Source organism: Plectropomus leopardus, chromosome 13 (genome assembly GCF_026936395.1).
Source record: "Plectropomus leopardus strain MGB_pleo_1.0 chromosome 13, ASM2693639v1, whole genome shotgun sequence".
Lineage (NCBI taxonomy): Eukaryota > Metazoa > Chordata > Actinopteri > Perciformes > Serranidae > Plectropomus > Plectropomus leopardus.
Window position 1 is genome coordinate 18,155,607 of NC_142188.1, and position 22,036 is coordinate 18,177,642.

Genomic DNA, 22,036 nt, shown 5'->3' on the forward strand with positions numbered 1-22,036 from the left:
TCACCCTGATTTTTGTTCAAGTGATCATTTTCATGATAAGTTCGGCTGAGTTATTTAATTCTACAAAAAGGGAATATCCACCATGACTAACAGCCGTGACAGATATTTTAGCCTCACAACTACGTCAGGGATAATAGAAGAAATGGTACATACAATTTGCCCTCTCTCACACAATATACAGTACACTGCTACGTCCATTCTTCTGTTATAATAAATCCAACTGTCTGTGAATGGGCAAACTCTCTCAGCATAAATTAACTTTAAAATATTAAACATCAACTTTAACTCTATGTGCTCATTGACCAGACATCAACAATGGATCCACACCTTAAAGAGACACCACAATATAACAGCTGGGTTTCATGCTATTAAACTTTAACTTTTATTATTAATCTATTAATATGTATTATAGATTTTTCAAAGAATATTTTTTAGAAGTCAGTCAGTCATTTTCTGTAACCGCTTGTCCTCATAAGGGTCGCGGGGGGGCCGGAGCCAATCCCAGCTGTCATCAGGCGGAAGGCGGGGTACACCCTGGACAGTTCGCCAGACTATCGCAGGGCCAACACATATAGACGAACGACCATACACACTCACAATCACACCTAAGGGCAATTTAGAGTCATCAATTAACCTGAGCTGCATGTCTTTGGACCGTGGGAGGAAGCCGGAGACCCCGGAGAGAACCCACTTCTATTTTTTAGAAGTAACTAGATAACTCAATTTAATCCAATTAGACCCTGGGTGGGTGTTCATTTATTTATTATTTATTTATTTTATATATTAATCATTTAATTATTTCCAGTTTTTCTTAGTCATCAGATGACTCAGTACACCAGCTTCTTAACACCCCTCAGGATATCATGAGGTCATGGCTCTTCAGAGTGTGTCTTAAGCTGTTCAGTAACATGTTATTGGGCTGCAAAGAAGAATATAGTTTTAGTGCCCCATGAGCCTATAGTGTTAAAAATGACTAAAGATTAACAAGGCACATTGACCTTTGTGGTGTAAAGCAATTATAAAAAACATAGTTAGGGAGTTCTTGTACCCAATTAAGGTTTAAAGCATGGTATGCTACCATTCATAGTGACATGGCATCATCTGATGTGTCTGCAGTATTAGTGCACCTTCACTGAATGGACCATTGACTCCATTTGTTAAATATCAATGAATATGAAGATAGCAACATGACTTTCTAACCTCTGAAACCTCCTTAACTACAATTACAACAAGTGTAAATGTTTCATGATTCTGCATTGGTGCTGCCTATTTCTTAAATTAAATTAATCCTGAACCATGCATCGACATCCCCTTTCACAAATTAAACCTTTGGCAAGTAGTTTACTGCAAATTTAAAGACACTAGTAGATTTTTTACTTGTTTGTTTTGACTTTCCTTTTTTGTTGCTATTTTTCAGTTAACTTTCATGTACTTTTTACTAATTTCTTGCAAAGTTTGGGGTCATGTCTTCCTAAGCTGCTGATTCCCTTTTCCCCATCTTTTTAAAAATGAATAAATCCAATAAATCCAAATTGCTCAGGTTTGAAAGGGTTAGTCTGATTGTAATTATAGGAGACATTTGACAAAAGAAAAAACAAAACAAATCAAAACAACAAAAAACTAAAAGGGCACCAAATAGTTCATATTTTGTCCTTTAATTCAATTCTGTCACAATGTTTCTGTCCTTGTAAGCTCACAACCCTTTGTTATATTCCACTGTATTGCTGTAAATAAATATAGGTCAACTATATGGCAACTGGAAAAGATACTGCTCTGAAAACTTGCTTTTCCTTAGTTTTAAAAACACAAGAGTTTTAAATTCAGGTTCCATCACTCTACTGTGAGATACTTTAACTGCATATCCCAGAAGGTTGCAGAGCTCTAACTTTACAAGGACTGTTAAATCAGTATTTTTTTAAAAAAAAAAAAAAAAGGACAAAAAAGCACTTTGTGGCAGATCTAAATTGTCTTTTTCTGGGCTTTAGTGAAAAAAATGTGGATGCATCACTTTTGAGGTATCTGTTTTGTCGTCTGTCATGATTGTCCAGTACCCATTCACAAGGTGTTTCTGGCTATTGCATTAAGAGTGCGAACCTTGCTCACATCTGCCACCTTCAGGCCGTACTCAGGTGCTGAGAAAGTAGCTCCCATTGTCACACAGGTGTTCCTGCACACGGAAACATTATTAAACAGAGCAACAAAAATGGCACAAAGTTGCAAGAAATCTTTGAATGCATGTAATCATGTTGCCTCTCTCCTTTTAGTTTAGGCTGGATTCAAACATACCTGAACTTCATGGCAGAATCTTTACCGGAGCGGGCTGAGCAGTGAAACTCTTGAGCCCCTGACCCCTCTAAAATTCTCTGCAGGTTCCTCTCTGTGATACCCCCTCCTGTGTTAACATAATTTTAATTAAACAACTAAAAGAACTCCATATATAAGTGCATACAAGAGAAACAAGTAAAAGTACTAACCTGGCATGATAATAATTCTCCCTTTAGCCTGTCAGGTTAAAGAAAAGCGTGGATAAAAGAACGAAGGGATTAATACAAGCTGCAACTATTAAGCAGCCATAACCACGTTTTCATATGATTGCATGCAAACATGTACGTAAACACACAATTCATACATACTTGATCAACGAGCCGTTTGATGAGAGGGAGTCCCTCCAAAGCAGAGTTGTCGCAGCCACTTGTTAATACACGCTGGAACCCTAATGACACCAGAGTCTCCAGAGCAATCGTTGGGTCATGAACCATGTCAAAAGCTGCAGTAGGATCAATATCAATTTAATAATATGAGCTCAGAAGTCTCTGGAGGCCCTGATGAAATCACTCTAGAAGGTTTTTATTCCACTGGTATTTTTTCCAGGTCAAATTGCGAGCATGAATGAAATTTTAAATGTCTAGATTTGATTTAAAGGAGCACTCTTTCCCCCAATTTGTGTATCAGTCACTCACCCTGTGTTATGTTAAATTTGGGAAGTAAGCTTTGTTTTTCTTGCATGCCTCCACAGTGAAGAATCCAGAAACATCCAGGAAATTCTTGATGATTTTAAGTCACAGAGGATCGCCTTTAACAACAGCAAAAGTATGTTTTTAAAAAAATCTGTTTACAAACTCTCACACAAGTCTCGTTTATCCAGTGACATGCGGCTTTGCTAAAACTTAACTATTTAAAATACTTTAAAATATCTGTTTTTTGCTTAATTGTTTTAAATAGCCATTTTCCCACTGCGCAAAAACCCACTATCACCTGCTAACATCTGGCTTTTGTGTGTAGTGGAAAAAGTTACAATCATTCACAGCTGGGTCAAATGACTCTGCGGTAGTTGCGGGTCATTATTGGGTCCAGCTCCGATCACATTTCCGCCCAAACAGCGTTTAAACATCAATCCAAATTAGTCTGCACTGAGTTTGAAAGAGAAACTGAATAAGAGATCTGAGATATGAAAAAAAGAAGCAACTACCACAAAGTTTTCACATGCCTCCATTCTTGCTGCTTCCTATTGTTACTGGATAAATGATACTTAGATTATACTGCAATTCTTGTGTGAGAGTTTGTAAACAGATGTTTTAATAGTTTTCCTTTTGTTAAAAGTGATCCCCTACCACTTCAATTCATCAAGAATTTCCTCTGTTTTGGAATTCTTCATTTATTGGAGGCATAAGAGAAAAACAAAGTTTTCTTCAAAAATTCAGTGTATCAGGGTGAGTAACTGATTTACAAGCGGTCATTTGGGGGTTAAAGTATTCCTCCTGAGGAGAAGGTTGTTACCTCGGTGAAAGGTGACGGGCAAAGGTCGAGCAGCAGCTGGTGAGCAGAAAGTGACAATCAGAAAAATGTATTAAACAATACAAAACCTTGAACAAAATATGTTTGCATACATATATATATATATATATATATATATATATATACATATATATATGTGTGTTGCAAAGTTGCAGTTTAAAAGTGATGTTTTGTGAACTTATACATTCTCTATGGCCAGTTGTTCACTGCTTTGTTTCATTCAAATTGAAACATTTACTTTACTTAATACTGTGTATTGTGAGTCACTGCCAATACAAAGCCAAAAATAATATCTTTGCTGTGGATTATTTGATTATTTGTACAGTATTTTCTCTTTCTGACTTGTATTTTATTTCTAGGAACAAGTCATAGTCAAGCAAAATTGTTGATAACTTACAAGAAACAATGTAAGGGTGACATCTGGAATAAAACAAAGGACACTTCTAATACACTGTATATTGTACATAATCTAGAAAGATGGCAAAGATTTCTGTGTACCTTTCCCCTGGCAATTAAGGAGGGCAGATATATAACAAGAACACATTTTCACTGAAAACATTTTTACTCGTCACAGCAGAAAAAGCACAAGTGTTACTAACATAAATGCCAGATTCAATTTAAGGGTTCGAGTAAACCAACAAGCACTTTATCATTGAGTGTGTTTACATGTACAATAATAACCTGTTAATGATCGAGTTTTGGAGGAATTCCGTTTATGTGTGTGGAGCATGGAAACATGCTGACCGGAGTAGTCCGACAGAAACTGGGATGTATGCGCAGAATATGATAACAGATTTCTCTGTGCTCATGTAAACACCATATCCTGAATATGATCATAACCAGAATAAGCCTCGTAAGCATGTTATTCATGTACATGTAACTGTACTTATTACTATCAGTTATTAATCTGCCTTTACTACAAGGACATGTCAAAATGTCAACAGGTGATGTTAAGGACAATGTTGTTTAGACTATATTGACACATGTTTAATGCTCTATTAACTGAAAAAAACATAAGAAATACTGATTTCGTTTGTGTGTGTTAAGGTAATATTTTGAAATGGCATTTCATTGAGGAGGGTTTTGTTTTGAGTTCAAGAAAGAACAAGGAAGCTTAGCGAGAGCGTACATTATAACCTCCAATCATCGAATATTTCTGTTTTGTATACTGGAACTTTTGAAATGTTTTCTTTGTGATTCTGTGAAACTGTACTTTGTTGTTATTTAGTGCCTTGTGTGCTCATACAGATAAGAGAAGTAAACAGGAAGACAATACCCAGTAACTCCATGCAGAGCTCTGCGTCCACTCGTCCGTCCTCTGTCAGAGCTCCCAGCACTAGTCCATCGGCTCCGTGGCTCTTCATCAGTTCTATGTCCTTCCTCATCACCTCCACTTCCTGGTCTGAGTACAGGAAGTCCCCCCCACGAGGTCGTATCATCACGTAGACTGGAATTTTGACATACTGCTTCACTATGTGCAGCAAACCTGTAGCAAAGCAAATAATGGGCGCGTATGTGATTTTTTTGTGTGTGCCTGGAGCTGGAGAGTTTAGGGCTGTGTATCCATAGAGATCTGAGCTCACCTTGACTGGGAGTGAGCCCCCCCTCCAGAAGACTTGAGCACAGTTCAAGTCGACCTGCCCCTTGAAGAGGAAACAAATAATAAGATAATATAAGACTTTATTAATCTAAATATTTTATTAATTTGCCTTTAGCAAATGTTTAATCACAACCAAAATGTTCAACATCTAATGCAGCAAGTTCCCAGCAACTTTTGTTCCATTCTGTCAAGTAAAAATTTTAATAAGAAATGACAAAATAAAAATAGCTCCCTGGAGTTCCTCCCATGCTGACACTTTCTTTGCACTTTTTAATTAATTAATTTTTATCGGCAATCATTAAAATAAAACACAGATACAGATAAAATGCCAAATATCAGCCCCAGTAATCGTTCAGGCTGATAGTCTGTCGACCCCTAATGTACATGATCGATAGTTGCCCAGATAAGTGAAATACACACATGGTGTGTGGTGTATTTAGTGTGAAAATATAGACATATACCCTATGATTATTATTGATTAAGATATTGCACAGTAGGATATTGCACAGCATGTTATACAGTATATATATATATATATATAATACGAATATGTACATATGTGAATATCAGACTGCACCTAACATTATCTGCAGCTTTATGGCCTATGACCTCTGAGAAATGACGCTGCATACCTTTTTAACACAACAAACACGGCAGCGTGTCTGATGGACTGCAAACTTTCCTCACTACACCTGCCTGCATTAGCTCTTTAGCAAGTAGGTCATTGTGGGTTTACTAGAAGAAGCACAACAGTATTGAGAAACGTTACACATTACCAACCTCCTCGCTCAGCATTGATAGCAGACTCCACAGAGTCCACGCACACCTCCATTACCAAACTCTCTGCCATCCAGTCTGCACAGTGAGACACAAACAGACAGGATCAGAAACTGATTCATTGTGAACGCGTTGGCTAAAACGTCCACAAATCATGAGCTAAAAATTGTAACTTCCACAATTACCTGTGCAGTCCACTTCCTAACGGTTCATGGGACCTTATCGGTCGATTGGGAATCGATACGAAGTCAGTACATGTTGTTGGGTGTCTGATTAACTTCAGCTGCTACACCCAGCCACAACAGTGGATCAGCGTTTCCCGGATAGTTGAATTTTAAACACAGGGTCTGGTGGGTGGGCGGTGCTACCCGGGTTGCGCAGCACTACTGCTGCTTGAGGACGCAAGGTGACCGCCCGTGTGGAATACGCTAAGCAACACAACATGCACCAACTACCGAGACTTCCCGTTTTCTGATAATACAATGATGAAAATAATCAATAATAAATAATGATGCTATGTGTGTCGGTCTCGTATTGTATGTTAAATAATAAGAAAAGAAAATATCGTAATTTACTTGTCACTGTTGTGACGTCACGGGGTCAAAGTTGAACTGTGTGTTAGGAAACATGGTTGTGTAAGCTAACAGTCAGCTAACGTACAGCTCAACCTCAGCTTCAGCATAAACAGCAAAACTGCGAGACAGAGCTCAGGTGATAAACATGTTACTCGCTTCAGTACGGACAAGCATTTTCTGCGGATGCAGAAATGCAGGCAAAGGATTTCAGCACAGCAGTGTGAGTATGTAGCTAACGTTAGCTGCTAACATTATCTAACTAGCTAGAAAAGCACGAAAAGGTCAGACACTGCACCGCAAGTAATGCAGTTATTACATGATAAATCTGGCATTTTCGAAAAGCTAGCACATCATACAGCTCTCTTGTTTCTCTTTTAACGTAAGGTGTTGTTTTCAACGTTTGTTTAAGTTGGTAAGAGTATATAACGTAACGTGGCTATCAGCCAACGGGTAGAGCTAAAAAAAAAAAATGCCGAATTTATGAATGAACTGATATTGTGAATTTCGTAATAACCTATATGTAACGTTAAGATTGTGATTTGCAATAACTACAATCCCCCAAAGACCACAGACATCAAACCAACAAACCTGTAATCCTTTTGTCCAGAGGTCCTGAATCTGCTAACTGGTGATCGATACAAAGTAAACGTGTCTGAAGAAAGCTAGTAGGAGAGAGAAGGTGTCATATAGGTTAATCAAGTGTTGCTTGGCCAAACGTACGTGGGCACCAAAATAAAACACACACATGTGATCATTATCTCCTTATAGCATGGAGATCAGTCTCAGTGAGAGATGTTAGGCGTGGTTGAGGTCGGAGCTTTGTGCAGGTCAGACAACTTCCTCCACAGAAAAGTGGTAAAAAACACCTATTTATGAACCTGATTCGTGTACACGGGCATGGTCATGAAACAGGAACGAGTCATAAACTCTCAAACTATTATTGTATGCTGTTGAATTAGGACTTTTTAGGTAGAGATGCAAAAGCTATCCATTAGTTGTCAACTACAAAATTAAGTACCAATTTGAGTCATTTATAAAGAGAAAATAAATGGGAGCATTTTCCACTTTATTTGCTTCTGCTCAGACCAATCAACTGTCAATTAATTGAGAAAATAATCATCTGATTAATAAACAGTCAAAATGATCATTAGCTTAAGCCCTACTCTTTCTGTATATACATTTTTTATTGACAAAGTACATTTGACAGTGTTTAGGGATATAGATTACAAAGTTGTTGCACAGTATTTTTTGTTTTTTTATTTTTTAAATCACCTCTTCTTTACTTACAACATCAGCGGAGTCCACAACTACGACAATGGCTTGTGAAGAGAGGTCAGAGCACCATCACAGCAGAGGCGGGGGCCTCCTCTGCCCCAGCAGCAGCTACCGTCCCCAACGCAGCCACAAATCGCATAGTAGGACGCTGGTTACTTGGCTGCAGCGGGCTGGTGGTTGGGGCTATTGTCCTGGGCGGTGTCACAAGGTAAGCGTGACATAAGTTATGTGTCTTTGTATATAATTGTCACTGTTCACTGAAATCGTGTTGATAGGTACTGACTGTATATGTGCATTTGTTTCAATCAGGTTAACAGAATCTGGGCTCTCCATGGTTGACTGGCATCTGGTCAGAGAAATGAAGCCACCGCAGACACAAGCAGAGTGGGAGGCTGAATTTTCCAAGTACCAGCAGTTTCCAGAATTCAAAATGTAAGGCGCCATCTTTTCTGTTTATATCCTCATCAAGACGCAGTGACGGTGGGGGTTTAGTCTAAAGATGTTCTGTTGTCATTATATTTTCCCAGAATGAACCATGACATGACTCTGCCAGAGTTTAAGTTTATCTTCTACATGGAGTGGGGTCATCGCATGTGGGGAAGGTTGGTTGGACTTGGGTACATCCTCCCCACCATCTATTTCTGGAGGAAAGGATACTTCACTCGCTCCATGAAGGGAAGAGTGCTCGGGCTTTGCGGATTTGTCTTCTTCCAGGTAAGACTCAGTAAAGCTGTTTTGATGGGAGAGGATCATAGTAAGTTCATCCTTACTGGTCAACAAATACAACAAATACAACATTGTGCCCAAAGTGCCATTAGTAGTCAAGTTGTGTGGATATGTAATTAATGTCAAACACATTTTGTGGTTCCTCTCAGGGCCTCCTGGGGTGGTACATGGTAAAAAGTGGTCTGGAGGAGAAGCCTGAGTCTTATGACATCCCCCGGGTCAGCCAGTATCGTCTGAGTGCTCACCTTGGTTCTGCCTTGTTGCTGTACTGCGCCAGTTTGTGGACGGGGCTCAGTCTGCTGTTGCCTGCACACAAGGTACAGAGGCAGTTTTTTTTTCTGTAGGCCACTCATGATAATATCAGTACACATATAAAGTTATACAGTTTAACCTTGGTCCGTTTGGGGGAATGTCAAGTTTTTGTTTTTCTATTCATGATGTCACCTCTCTCTCAGCTGGCAGAAACCAAACGTCTTATGCAGCTTAGGAGGTTTGCCAAGGGCACTGGTGGACTCGTCTTCCTCACTGCTCTTTCAGGTACCATTTGTTCTTTTATGATTGCAGCATCACAAACACAAATATGTGAATGCACTCTCTAAAGATCGATAGAAACAAATGTATATTGTCAGGAGTACTTTCCACTTCAGGCTTCTTTAAGGATGCAAATAGATCCTTAGCTTGGACATTAAACGTTACTGTGTGGAATCTAATATTGCAGACTGTTAGGGGCCATGTCCACTAAAGCATTTACTCAGGAAACATTCAGTTGGAAGCATTTGAGAGCACTTGGAGAGACGCAGTGTTTTTCATTTTTTGTTTTGTTTGTTTTTTCAGAAAAAAAGCCAAACCTGCTGACATTTGTAGCACAGCATAAATACACGGTGCTCCCATCGCAAAGAATTTAAAACATATGCAGGCCTCGGGGAAAAAGCGTTTGATGGACTCAGCCCGTTAAGATAATATAGATAAAAATGTGGTCCATATATGAAAATCTATTTGTGAATATTTGACAAATGCTTTCACAGGTGCTTTTGTCGCTGGTTTGGATGCTGGGCTGGTGTACAACTCCTTCCCGAAGATGGGAGAGCGATGGATCCCAGATGATCTTCTGGCTTTCTCTCCTGCCCTCAAAAACGTCTTTGAGAATCCCACAACAGTGCAGTTTGACCACAGAATTTTGGTATAGTCTTTTTTCTAAACGGAAACAATCTTGTGGGCAACATTTCAACAAAAATGTGTTCACTTATCTGGTCCCATTTACTGGTTGTTAATGGTCTCCTGTATTTATTTTCTTTTAGGCCATTTCTTCTTTGACCGCGATTACAGGCCTCTATCTGTTCTCAAGGAGAATGCTGCTGCCCAGGAGGGCGAAGATCGCCATCAGCGTCCTCGCAGCAATGGCCTATGGACAGGTAAGTTTCCAGCCCATGCAGAAACATCTTAACTCAGTCTTCTTCTCCTCAGTGTAACTAAACTCTTTGTGTTTGTACTCTTCAGGTTGCCCTCGGTATCAGCACCTTGTTACTGTATGTTCCCACACCACTGGCAGCCACTCACCAGTCTGGCTCTGTGGCTCTTCTCTCACTGGCAATTTGGGTACTGGCAGAGCTCCGCAAGATGCCCAAATAAATTCATGCTTATTTATGGACAAATCCAATCCCTATTAGCCACACCTCAAGCCTCTAAGACCTAGCAGTGTCATTGAGAACGAGGTCTACGGAGAGAAAAGTGAAGACGTTAAAAACAGAGAAATTTATCAGGTGACAGTGGACTATTATGGATATGCCGAAGCATCTCTCCTGTGATGCTGCTGTGTTTAATCACAGTCTTATTGAAGCCGGAGTGTTGTTTGATGTGTTGATAAAAACTTTAAGAGTGCATCAAGGCTGTCAATGCAGAATTGATCGAACGATAAATGTAAGTACTTGATCTAAAGGGTTATTTTGCAAGAAATTAAACAAAGACATCCAAAATCAAAAACAAGCAGCAAATATTTGATGTCTATCCAGCTTTAATGACACAGTCACATGATTTCAATAAAGGGTACATATTTGGTGTGCAGCCAGAATTCTGCAGGAGTAGCTGTAAGTAGACTGACTGTTTTTGTTCATGTGTAAAGAATATTTTGACTGAAAATTTGGTTATGAAGTGGCCACTCATTGCCTTTTGTCTGGTCAGACACTGCATATTAGACGAATCAGATGTGGCTGTTGGGAATATATGTATAATTATGTATATTTAAGTTATGAACTATTGCTTGCTGACATTGTGATGATGAGTTATAAGGTATAAAATATGCAGAATCTTGATTGTTGCTTTTTACTGTCTTTACAAATGTCTTATTTTATTAAAGACGATTCTGTACAGTCCTTAATATTCAAACTCCAGTCCATTTTTGCATAGTAACTGTGATTTTTATTGTCTCTGTACAAAATATACACATTTTGAATACGTAATGCAACCAGTTGAGGCTAGCTAACTAGACAGTCAGTACAACGGGTTAGTAGTTTTCATTGTTCTAGACACAGTACATGCGGGTATTGACAGGTTTTACGTGTGGTCAGGAATGGAAGTTAAAAACTATCAGCAAGGAACAATCAGAGCCAAACCACTTTTCCCCCCACAAATAATACATTTTAAAAAAGCAGAAATGAAAAAATTGCAGGGTTGGAAGTGCATATTTTCATCAGGGCATTAGTGCACCCGTATACTGTGCTCTGAGAGGATTGAGAGGCTGGATAAATGGGAAGGCGCTGATACGCGGTGGAGAACATTATTGCTATTCCATATCAGTCTCTTTGCACTCAAAAGACACTATAGCCTATTTAATTATAGCTTGAGTGTCTCTGTTACTTACACCATCTTTGATTTAAGAGTACTACTGTCGTTTGAAAAGAAGCTAATTAATCAGTGGTTGCAAATGATGTCTTTCTAATGACATGGGTTTACAACCTGTAACTACACTCCAGACTGGACACAGTGCAGATAAACCACATCACCACTTCACCCAATTCCATCCTTTTCTTTTTTCTTTCAATCTCTGATTGCCCCTTGCTTCCACTTTTTACACGGCATCTCCCTCTCTCTTCACCCACAGGTGGGTTGCATGTCTTAACTTAGAGTGTCTTTATGTACCTCTTTAATTTATATCTTCTCTTTGGTGTTACAGAAAGAGGGAGAATATACGGAATGAGGCGGACATTTAAAAGAAAATATTAAATCATGTCTCTCACTAACAGTACACACACACACACACACACACACTATGCCTCTTTGAAATTGAATGAGCCTAATTTAACGCAATACGGGATTTAAAAATTTGTGTGGTAGAACCTGCTACAACCACATGACATTTCCCATTACAAGAAGTTCACAAATACGATCTGCAGTCTAATAAAGTCCCTTTGAATGCGTATTAGTAGACTAGTACAACAATGGTATGCGAGTCCTGTGTTGAGAGAAGCTGGGATGGTGAAAACCGCTCATCAACTATATAGTGCATTCCCCACGTTGTACTGCCTAATAGCACATCATTGGGAGTGCTAGACAATGTACAACAGTCAATAGACACCTACAGCTAAGACTGTAATAGTTTGGAAGGCTCTGAATTATTCTACCAGAATCCCATGAATGGAGGTGGGTGTCGGCCCACTGAGTCTTACATAGGTAAGATGGATCACATCTCTCTCTGTTACACATGCACACACACGTACACAAAGGGTGAGGCACCTGTGAATGACTAGGAACAGCAGACAGACAAGCAGACTTTGGAGTATCTCTGTAAATACATAATTGGATATTAGTGACATCATCATGCGATATTGTAATCAGTTCCTCGTGGAAAACAACACGTTCGAACCTCCATCTGTGAAACGTGTTCGCTTGGATCTCCGATTCGGCAGATGTTTCCTCAGGGAGTGTCTTTCTTTCTCGTCCACAAGATGGTGGTAGATTCATTTCTATTTTTATGGCCGGTGCGCAAGCAGTCTAGCGGCTCCAGGGGAGGTGTTACCCACATGCACAGAGGCAGGATAAGAACCACGTATCCAAATCTTAGCCATCACAGGGAAAAGGGGTAAAAGTGATCTTAGATCAAGGTTTTGAAGAAACTCCCTCCCTCTGAGTTCAGTCATCACAGGCTGCGACAGTTCCTCCATCAGTAATAGTAATAAATAAAACAGGTGGGGGGTCTTGTGTGTGCCAGTGCCTGTGAGCCCGCTGCTTGCCTTCTTTTTCTGTGCCTCTGGGGTAAAACTAAGGTTCTGCATGATGAGGAAGGGAGTCGGGGAAACTCCATTGTTGCTCATAGAAATGTCACTGGGGGTCCAGGAAGAGGGAGAGGGCCTCTCGGTGCCCTCAGGACTCACAGCTCTTAACAGACACACAAGCACAAGCTTGCAAGTCAGAAGACGACCACACACACACAAACACACACACACACATTCACAAACTCTGCTTTCTATCCTGTTTCCTCTTACACACTCACTCCCTTCCCTGGTGCCAGCGTACTCTCTGGTCCAGATTCTTAGATGACGTTGTCAAACAGCTGCATGGACTGCATTATGTTCTCATCCTAGAAAAGAGACAAGGGGTCTGGATAAGTAGGCATTCTTATGTTTTACCCAAGTTATCCAAAACAAGAAAAGTGAGGATTAAAGATATAGTTTGACATATTGCAGTATTTTGCTTTCCTGCCGAGGGTAAGATGAGAGGATTGACACTGCACCACTCCTTCCAGGAGGTCTTATGGGCTCCTGGCTCTGCATTCGTAATGCACAGAAAAGTGGTATCAATCTTCTCATCTGACTCTCCGCAAGAATGCAAATAAGTATATTTAAATGCTAAAGTATTCCTCTAGGACTTGAAAATCCACTTTTCTGCCCCACCTTTTTGCACGACTCGATGAATTCTTCTATAGTGACGACGCCATCTTTATTCCGGTCCATTTTCTGAAAGAAAAATGTAGCAGGCAAAGATTTACTCACTGAAAAACCACTGAATGTTCAATAATTTTGTCCATTACCATCTAAAAATATTTCTATAAGTAATATTTTTGGTTTTCAACAATAAAAAGAAGGGTTACTAGAAAATAAACACTGCTAAGTTCGACCTGGAAGAAGCTCTCCACATGTTCTCTTGGAGCATCGTCCTGCATAGTGGGGTATGTATACTTCCCCATCATGTCATAGATGGACCTCATGATGTCCAACATCTCCTGGAAAGTGAACAAAACAGAGAATGTAGAAACTGTTGGACAACATCAAGAATCACTTTGACGCTGGGTCGTAAACAGGTGCAAGTGCAGAGGCCATGAGTCCAACAGCTTGCTAAGGATGTCTATCATTTCAAATAATGTCCCAAAAGATTAAATGCTAACTAAGACATAACATTAGAACTGCAACATTCTGAGAGTGTTTTGGTGATCATGAGGTGACAGATCATATACTGTTCTTTTATAAAAAATGTTCCCAAAATGTTACAATAGAACAAAGGAAGAACGTTTTCAAAGTCACATTCAGAACGTGTTATCGAGGCTTGAGATTACAGACCATTTTTTATGAACATTTTTTATTTGAGAATGTCAACCTAACTTAAAGAAGAATGTTCTGGGAGCTGAAAGAAAACTTGCCACTGAAAATGTTACTAAAACATTGCATTGATTGCATTGTACCATTCTCAGAACATTTTTAGAACCATACATTGCTAGCTGGGAATACCACAGATTGATTAGTAGGACTGCATTTTAGGGTCCCTGAATTTTCTGCATGATATAACTAGCATTTAGACACGTCTTCAGTTGGGAACCTCAACACCACTGGGTGTTTCAATAGTTATAAAGTGTTTTATCACAAGAACTCTGGGGCACATCGCAGGCTGATCAAACCTGGGTTTGTGTCTTATGGTTCGATGGTCACTTGGCAGCCCAAACAGCATCTCCTCTTTTCAGCCACAGCCAGTGACTGCCACTTTCAGCAGCATTGACGAGTTCTTTAATTGCCTTCCCGTGGGCCTGTCCTCAGACTCCTACTTTCCTCAGGAACCTTGCAGTGGAACTGGCTATAAAGCCTGCATGTCAACTCGACGCACTTTTGCATTCCAGCCTCGCTCCTCTGTTCCTGCTGCAAGGTTGGAGTATCTTATCCTTGCCATTAATATGCCTCGTCCGCAGCACTCTTCCAATGGACCGTCAGCTCAGTGCTGAAGGAATGCCGGCAGGGCAGGAGTTGATCCAGAGGACAAGGTCTAGTTGCAGGTTGGTTGTTCCGATTTCAGAAGGGGAGCTGAGTCTCTAGCCTAGGTCAACACACTTTTCCGTTTATGGCTGCATTGGCATTAGTCGAGAGGTGAGGGGTTAGCTCTCACTCTCTCTCCTTCCAGGATGAAGGATAGTAGTTTTGCGAACGTTGTGTGGGCACTGATAGGCATGGTGTTGGTGGTTACTCTCTTGCACTCAACACTTCAGGACTTGGTTGTTTCACACAGTGTATGTGCCTTGTAATAGGCTAGATTCACAACCAGTCAAGATTTGCTTAAAGGCTGCTAGAACTGCACACTGGGGGCAGGCTTGATTCTGTCCTGGCCAGAGATTTAGGTTTGTTGGGGAAAAAAAAGACTGATGATTTTTTCTGATTTTGCAGCTCAACCTATCTGACTCCATGCTCCACAGCTTACTCCGTGTGATTTTCCTCCTTTTAATGCATCCTCATCAAGAGGACTTACTTGGCTTGGGTTACAGCTTTGGCAAACCTCATTGCTTCTTTTTGGTACACCTCTGCCATCACCAGGTGCTGACATTCAGTTGGAGTAGCCTTTTGCCAAGTAGGTTTCATTGCTCCCAAGCGAAAGCCCCTCTGCTTTGTTGGGCACTGTATCCTGGTGTCAAAGGACAGATTTAGCATCCAGTACTGCTGCTGCTCTATTTCTTGCCATGTCCAGCCTTGCTTTGGCCTATTTGTATTCCTCCACCAGGCTAGAGAATGACAGTGATTGGGCTCACTTCCCATAGAGTCCTATACTGCTGAGACATCTCATAGAACAAGCCACTACCTCACTTGTGAGTTTGTCAGTCTCTCCAGCTGGTTGTCATGAGATAAAGTGACTTCGTAGGTGGTAACTGGCCACTCGAGTAGGAGCAGCAGACTGAATTAAAACCCCCAAGGCTGCAGCTTCTCTGGGAGAGCTGTGTTGTTGATTTGCTTGAGGCCGCTGATTGCGTCCTGTCCGAGTTGTTCCACCTGCTTGCTGTCTTTGAGGTTTGCGTTAAAACATCTTCCAAGGCTTTTGATAAGCTTCTCCAGTACAGCTGGTGCTGTCTCATTGTTGATGCGAAAAAATTTAGATGATGAGCCAGCCTTTGATGATGGAAATATTCAAGCATTTGCTGGGTTTAATCTCCATTTGTGCCCATGTAATGTTTATCCAGCAGGCATTCAGTGCATGCTTTTAACAGATTTCACAAACTAGCTGTTTATTTAAAAAAAAAAGCTGATTTATTCAGTGATCAGTATCCTTGCAGACAATTCCTCCACCTTATTTTAAGCAAAATTGAAATGTACATATAGAAACATGGTGCCTCCACATCCCCCCAAATACTAAGGAAATTACATAGTCAGTAGCAGCTGCAGCCCTGTTTAGAAGCTATTACAGCAAATAATTCAGAAAAAGCTTAAGTAAGAACAGTGTATTATTCTGTGTGTGTGTGTGTGTGTGTGTGTGTGTGTGTGTGTGTGTGTGTGTGTGTGTTACCTCTTTGGTGATGCAGCCATCTTTGTTCAGGTCATAAAGGTTAAATGCCCAGTTTAACCGGTCATTTATGGTCCCTCTCAGGATGATAGACAGGCCAAATACAAAGTCCTGAGATAAAAGAGGAACAGTTTACTATATTTTTTTGGCATTACTGAAATCTTAACATGGCAAATGAAGTCAAATCTTCATCACAGCACTAATCTCTGTGGGCAGATACTTAGAGAGGATGAATATTTGTGTGTCTACAGGCGTGGTGGAAAATTTCACTGGAACGTAACATTGCTTTTATCTCTAAAAAAGGAAGCCGATATAAGAATAGAGCTCACCTCGAAACTAACAGAGCCGTTCTTGTTAGTGTCGAAGGCTTCAAACAGGAAATGTGCATACATACTTGAATCTGCAAAAGTTAGAGACTCATGGTAACTCATGTGCCCTCAAAACATGTCGCACAGTCTTTAAGCAGCTCAGCAGCCAGCTGAATATAGCCAAGATATACGAATAATTTCAAATACAACTGGAGGCGAGTGGTTAACATTTCATCAACCTAAATATCATGAAATGACAAATCACTTCGTTTCTTTGCAGTGCATGGACTGTTAGTTAGGCAGAGCAGATTTATAATGAGTTAATTAGGCTCGTTTCATTGAGATGATGAAAAGCTCCATGTGTACCTCTACAGAATTAAATGGATGCTTTTATTTACATTTTTATCTGGAGTCTATTAAATGAATGAATGATGAATAAAAAGAATGATTTAGATTAAAGTATTATGGACACAGTTGGAGCTCTTCAGTTTAAGCCGTAGGAGTTGACAACTTACCTCCCTGCGGAAAGAACTGGGAGTAAATGGTCTTAAAGTTCTCCTCATTCACCACACCACTTGGACACTCCTGGGATACAAATGTGAATAGAGAAAACTCATTAGGTCCAGCCTTGCACAGAATATAAAAAGGATTGCGCGAGAACTTTACACCTTGCCAGACTTTTACAGCTCTTAACTCCCATGATGATGTCACTGGAACCAGATGTTTTTTTAATTTATTTTTTAATTTTCTGCCGTATCACTCTCTTCTTCAGCCAGACCTACATTTTTGAAGCCCCTGTAGAGAACTTGCAGCTCCTTCTTGGTGAACTTAGTCTGCTCCTGCAGCTTGTCCATGCTTTCAGGGCGATGACACACAGTGGATAACTCAAAGTCATCTTCCACGCTGTCTGTATGAGGGAGAGAAAGGTGTTAAAATTTATTATCACTGCACCCTCATCAACCCTCAAGAGAGCCATGACCTAGCCAACATATTTCAATGAAGTCATCCAACTGACATTGATCTCATCATACAGTATAAGTCTTATACACAGAGTACAGCAATATCCTTTATTTAAAAAAAATCATTTTTAATTTAATTTCAGTGAATTAAAACAGATGCTATTTGCACCCCAGTGTCCTTAGCCAAGCCCTGTGATAGTCAGGTGACCTGTCCAGGGTGTACCCCTCCTAATGTCAGCTGGGATCCATGGTGGAATAGCCAATGTGGGTATTTACACTTGGGTGTTTTTAGCATCATGCCCTAAAGCATGATCTCTGTGTAAAAAGGGCTTCAGAGAATATCAAAGATTGGTTACTTACAGCCCTAACCATGACCTCTTCACCCTAATCTTAACTGCTTCGAACTTTTACACGTCAGCATGATGAGTACTAGTCAAGCACAGCACGCTGTGGGATCCATAATAGATGGGTGTAAAGAATCAAATAGCTGTAGTGTAACTGCTCTCACCTCGGTGTAAAGAGACACTCTGTTTTGGATACATAATTGTGAGGTAACTGTGACTGGATCCAGCATTTTTCATACATCTTTGTTCCAGCACCAACTATAGTACTTCAGATCACAAAGCACAAAACGGTCTGTAAAGCTTCAAAAAATGATTAAGTTTCTTGTCTGAAAACTTGAGTTTAAGCACACTGAGGAGAGCCCTATACTGAGGGAGGTAGAGGTTTCACAATGTAACACAATAATGAACGTGGTTTTAAAAAGGTGTGGAGACACATCCACACACATTCATCATTCCATCTATTTCTCCAAAAAATAACTGTCAATAACTGTACACACACAGACACACAGACAAACACACACACACACACACACAGACAAACACACACACACACACACACACACACACACACACACACACACACACACACACACAGAGCCCAAGGGAACACGGCGTGTTTCGAATCACAAAATGTAAAAACAGGTCTGACCTATTATCGGCAAGAGTACCAGAGTGTTTCAGGTTTATGGGTTGTTAAACTGTATGTTGTTTTATGTGTTCACTGACTGTTTTGGTGGCTGTGTGTACAAGACTGCATCCATACAAGCGTCTGTATGAATCTTCACTTAAGAGTCCAGCCTTATGGTAGAAAGTAGAGATGTATAGAGAGGAAAGGAGCACTTGCTTTGACTGATAGAGGGGGCAGCCGAGGGCTGGCAGCATGGCAGCAGCTTGAGGAATCGCTGCTTTATGGTTTTTTTGCTTTGGCTGGTAGAAGGGTTACCTGTAATTACCAACCATAGCACAAAAGGTTAGACACAAGTCTGCAAATTGTGTTTTCATACACACATGCACCCATGCCTGTAAGAACCAAAAACACACTCCATGCAATGGACAGATGCAACAACAGACTGATTCATGCCGTTAAGTCAATTGCTAATTGCCTGCTGACCTGGCTCAGCGATGGGAGACCACAAGTGCCACTTCAAACAGTAGATATTACCAGAATACAGCAGCACAGAGTGACTCCAAGAAAAACAAGGTTTCCTGAATCAGACTGGCTCTCGTATCACAATGCCACACTCAGCAAACCGTATGAACACCGGCAGAGAATCAATTCAAAACACTAGTCAAACATCAACAGTTTTAATTCACAATCGGCTTAAAGACTTAATTTCACTTGCCAGACAAACATCCTGCGAAACTGCCTCAACTCGTCAATGAGCTCATCACATCCAACACCAGAGCACCAGTTCATGTCTACGAAAACAAACTTCATGATGCCTATTTTGCTTCACAGAATCGTAGTGAAAATCAGATAGACGATGTAAAACACTTTCACACACATGAACCCATGTACTTACTCCTTCCTCTCAGTTTCCATGGTAACAGTCCCCTCACCCCTTTTAGCAGGACCCAGGCGGTCTGAGGGATGAAGGCCATGATGTGGTGAAAACCAACAGAACCACAGTACAAAAACAGACAGCCGAGCCTCTGTGACGTGTCCCCCGGTTGTCTCTTTGCTCCGTGGAGCCTCAGGGACTCTCCTAACTTGTGGCTCTGGTGTCATTTGAAGCCACAACAAGCAGAGCACATTGTCCAGTGGATACCAAAGTAATTCATCCAACCGTGTTAGCACAGGCCTAGCCCTCTGCCCCGGGGTCTGTGCATGTGTAAGTATATATAATTTTTTCCATATGGACCCAACAGCTGCTCACAACACAGAAACATCAAATAGTTCAACCATCTGTCAAAGGTTCAGAAAATGAATCAACATACACTTCTCAAGATCTACTTTTCATAAAAACCAATGCATTGACTCATACAGAAGTACCCTTTTAATCATCTATTATGACCCACTAGGAGTGTGTGGGGGTGTATATCTCTGCAGAGACTGCCCTCTGCCTGTATATCGGATTTTGTTCCCAGTTTCTGTGCTCGGGACTTTTCGGGGCGTGTACCCCCAGAGTACTGAGGTGTGGTGGGGGCTTTACAAAAAGATAGTGACCAAATGATGGACCATAAGCAGCAGACATCCAAGAAACAAAGCACCTAGCCCACACAATACTTAAAAATGTCCTTGTGACCAGTGCTTAAAGGTTCTGTATATGATAGCCACAACATTCATACAGCTTCAAAACAGCTATTCACTGTGTGAAGATAAATTAGCATCCTGAGCAGATAATGAAGGCATGCTCCCTCTGTATGTGTTGTAATCTGAGCGTCTTTGTTGTTGTGGTAGCCTGTCTGGCAACATATGTATGTGAGTGCATGTGACACCCCGTGTGTGTATCCCACTGCAAATTTGCCACCTCTCTGCATTGTGCACTTGCGGCAGTTACCACTGATAACGCCTCTCCCAGCACTTGTTGCTGTTGTTAGCATCATTAGCTGCTAGCTACCAGCTCGGCTACCTCCATGTTGAAAGCCGTGTGCGGACAATCTCAGCTCAGATTTTGAACCATAGACGTGCTCTAAACGCGCATATCCTTCAAGGTATATCCAGGCTGTAGAATATTCTTGCAGAGAATTAAAGATTTCAGCATTTAATACATCTTTACTGCTAGAATTTGTTGGGAAACACATTTTTAAGGTAACCTTTACAACACTGAATGTTATTGTGTTACCGATGCAGCTTGTCTCTGGGTGTGAGCAGACTAAATTTAATTCCCACCCATTGTTCTGAAGGCCTGGATGGAGACAGGCAAAAAGAAAGAAAAACTTCACAATTTCCACTTCCTCTGCTCTGCATGAAGCGCTGAGCTTGAAATACTTGCAAGGACCATGAAAGCTGAATCTACTGGAAACTGTCAATGTTTAGATATTCTTCTTTTAGGACTGAGACACCTTTTCCTCCCTCCATCTGCTCTGTTTCTTCCTCTGTAGTTTTGTCCTTTGCTGGTGATGAAATGTCTTGTTTGTTGTGACGTCTTCGAGTAAATGTGGCCAAGTTTGTCTTGGAATAGAGATGTTTGATCTCAGAGGGATTAACCTGATTTAAATGTGCACAAGAATGTTTCTTTTAAGGTCCCCTACTTATTGTAAAATATGCCCCCAAAACATGACTACACATCATCTACTGTATCCATCTAACATAGAAAATAAGCTGCTGTTGTATTTTCTATTCCAAAGCTGATACAATGCTTAATATGGAAGTTGTATCTAGTATTAATAGAGTGCTAGAGTCCTTTGTTGAAAACAAGTACTGCACTCATTACACTATTGAAGTAACGTGATCAATTTGCTCTCCAGCCTTTGAAGTTAAAATTGTTTTTTGAGTGGCACTGACAATGAGACCAGAAATTCTTTCATTTTGGCCTGAGCAGGCGGAAAAATATAAACTGTCTCTTCCTCATCAGGCAGGGGGTAAAAAAAAAGCAACTTTCGGTGTTCCTCAGCTGTTGTGCAGCATTAAGACACTCTTACCCAGCACACCCTGTAGTGACTGTGGAATTAGAGTTCAATGGTTTTCCCCAGGGGACACTGACAAACCATCACACCTCTTCAGGAAATAATAAAACAGCTCTATTTTTAGCTTAATGGCAACCCATTTCTGGCAATATCCACCAACTTTTGAAGAAGCTGTGTGTTTCATAAACTCCAGATATCTGAGGATTTTCTCAAGGCGAAGAGGCACTTATCAGCTGAAGTGAAGGCGGCGAGCATATTACAGTGATACAGTATACTGCAGATCCAACATTGAACCTTTCTGCTATGATTTCTAGGCCCTCCTGACTCTGAGGAGAGAAGTCAAATCTGCAGTTTTAAATATGGT

At 40.6% G+C, this 22,036-nt stretch overlaps 3 protein-coding genes across 11 annotated transcripts in view; 1 reads left to right on the forward strand and 2 right to left on the reverse strand.

Annotated features, from left to right (window-relative positions):
- Nucleotides 1-1,636: 1,636 nt before the first annotated feature.
- cutc (cutC copper transporter homolog (E. coli)) lies at nucleotides 1,637-7,558 on the reverse strand. 4 transcript variants are annotated; one of them, XM_088086490.1, is made up of 10 exons: nucleotides 7,493-7,558; nucleotides 7,336-7,409; nucleotides 6,176-6,250; nucleotides 5,379-5,438; nucleotides 5,072-5,281; nucleotides 3,778-3,813; nucleotides 2,634-2,767; nucleotides 2,475-2,502; nucleotides 2,287-2,392; nucleotides 1,637-2,167 (listed from the first exon to the last, which is right to left on the reverse strand). In XM_088086490.1, the coding sequence occupies exons 3-10, from the start codon at nucleotides 6,243-6,245 to the stop codon at nucleotides 2,056-2,058; spliced, it is 756 nt and encodes a 251-aa protein (XP_087942616.1). In that variant the 5' UTR covers nucleotides 6,246-6,250; nucleotides 7,336-7,409; nucleotides 7,493-7,558; the 3' UTR covers nucleotides 1,637-2,055. The 4 variants fall into 4 exon arrangements, with proteins under 4 accessions (XP_087942616.1, XP_042358325.1, XP_042358323.1 ...); XM_042502391.2 differs by lacking the exon at nucleotides 7,493-7,558 and having other exon boundaries at nucleotides 7,336-7,479; XM_042502389.2 differs by lacking the exons at nucleotides 7,336-7,409; nucleotides 7,493-7,558 and adding an exon at nucleotides 6,358-6,505.
- On the forward strand, nucleotides 6,754-11,122 carry cox15 (cytochrome c oxidase assembly factor COX15). Its single transcript, XM_042502387.2, has 9 exons — nucleotides 6,754-6,967; nucleotides 8,043-8,230; nucleotides 8,332-8,454; nucleotides 8,550-8,736; nucleotides 8,898-9,065; nucleotides 9,204-9,285; nucleotides 9,774-9,928; nucleotides 10,047-10,160; nucleotides 10,246-11,122. Exons 1-9 carry the CDS (start codon nucleotides 6,893-6,895, stop codon nucleotides 10,375-10,377), a joined length of 1,224 nt encoding a protein of 407 aa, XP_042358321.1. The 5' UTR covers nucleotides 6,754-6,892; the 3' UTR covers nucleotides 10,378-11,122.
- A 1-nt stretch (nucleotide 11,123) lies between these two features.
- Nucleotides 11,124-22,036, reverse strand: part of LOC121954434 (A-type potassium channel modulatory protein KCNIP2) — a 115,334-nt gene continuing 104,421 nt past the window's right edge. For 5 of the 6 annotated variants that reach the window (XM_088086489.1, XM_088086488.1, XM_088086487.1 and 2 more), the window contains exons 2-8: nucleotides 17,582-17,706; nucleotides 17,315-17,384; nucleotides 16,821-16,891; nucleotides 16,495-16,602; nucleotides 13,859-13,963; nucleotides 13,635-13,697; nucleotides 11,124-13,321 (exon numbers count right to left, since the gene is read on the reverse strand). In XM_088086489.1, coding sequence (XP_087942615.1) covers nucleotides 13,274-13,321; nucleotides 13,635-13,697; nucleotides 13,859-13,963; nucleotides 16,495-16,602; nucleotides 16,821-16,891; nucleotides 17,315-17,384; nucleotides 17,582-17,706 — 590 coding nt within the window. In that variant the 3' untranslated portion in view covers nucleotides 11,124-13,273. Of the gene's footprint in view, nucleotides 13,322-13,634; nucleotides 13,698-13,858; nucleotides 13,964-16,494; nucleotides 16,603-16,820; nucleotides 16,892-17,314; nucleotides 17,385-17,581; nucleotides 17,707-18,946; nucleotides 19,046-22,036 lie in introns of all 6 variants that reach the window. The other variant, XM_042501932.2, reaches the window with a different exon arrangement.

Coding starts and splice junctions, on each gene's coding strand:
- cox15 (XM_042502387.2), top strand. CDS start 6,893: ATGTTACTCGCTTCAGTACGGACAAGCATTTTCTGCGGATGCAGAAAT. Junction 8,231..8,331: donor GTCCTGGGCGGTGTCACAAG/GTAAGCGTGACA, acceptor TGTTTCAATCAG/GTTAACAGAATCTGGGCTCT. Junction 9,066..9,203: donor TGCTGTTGCCTGCACACAAG/GTACAGAGGCAG, acceptor CCTCTCTCTCAG/CTGGCAGAAACCAAACGTCT.
- cutc (XM_088086490.1), bottom strand. CDS start 6,245: ATGGCAGAGAGTTTGGTAATGGAGGTGTGCGTGGACTCTGTGGAGTCT. Junction 2,768..3,777: donor GCCCGTCACCTTTCACCGAG/GTAACAACCTTC, acceptor ATCCTACTGCAG/CTTTTGACATGGTTCATGAC. Junction 2,168..2,286: donor GATTCTGCCATGAAGTTCAG/GTATGTTTGAAT, acceptor TTCCGTGTGCAG/GAACACCTGTGTGACAATGG.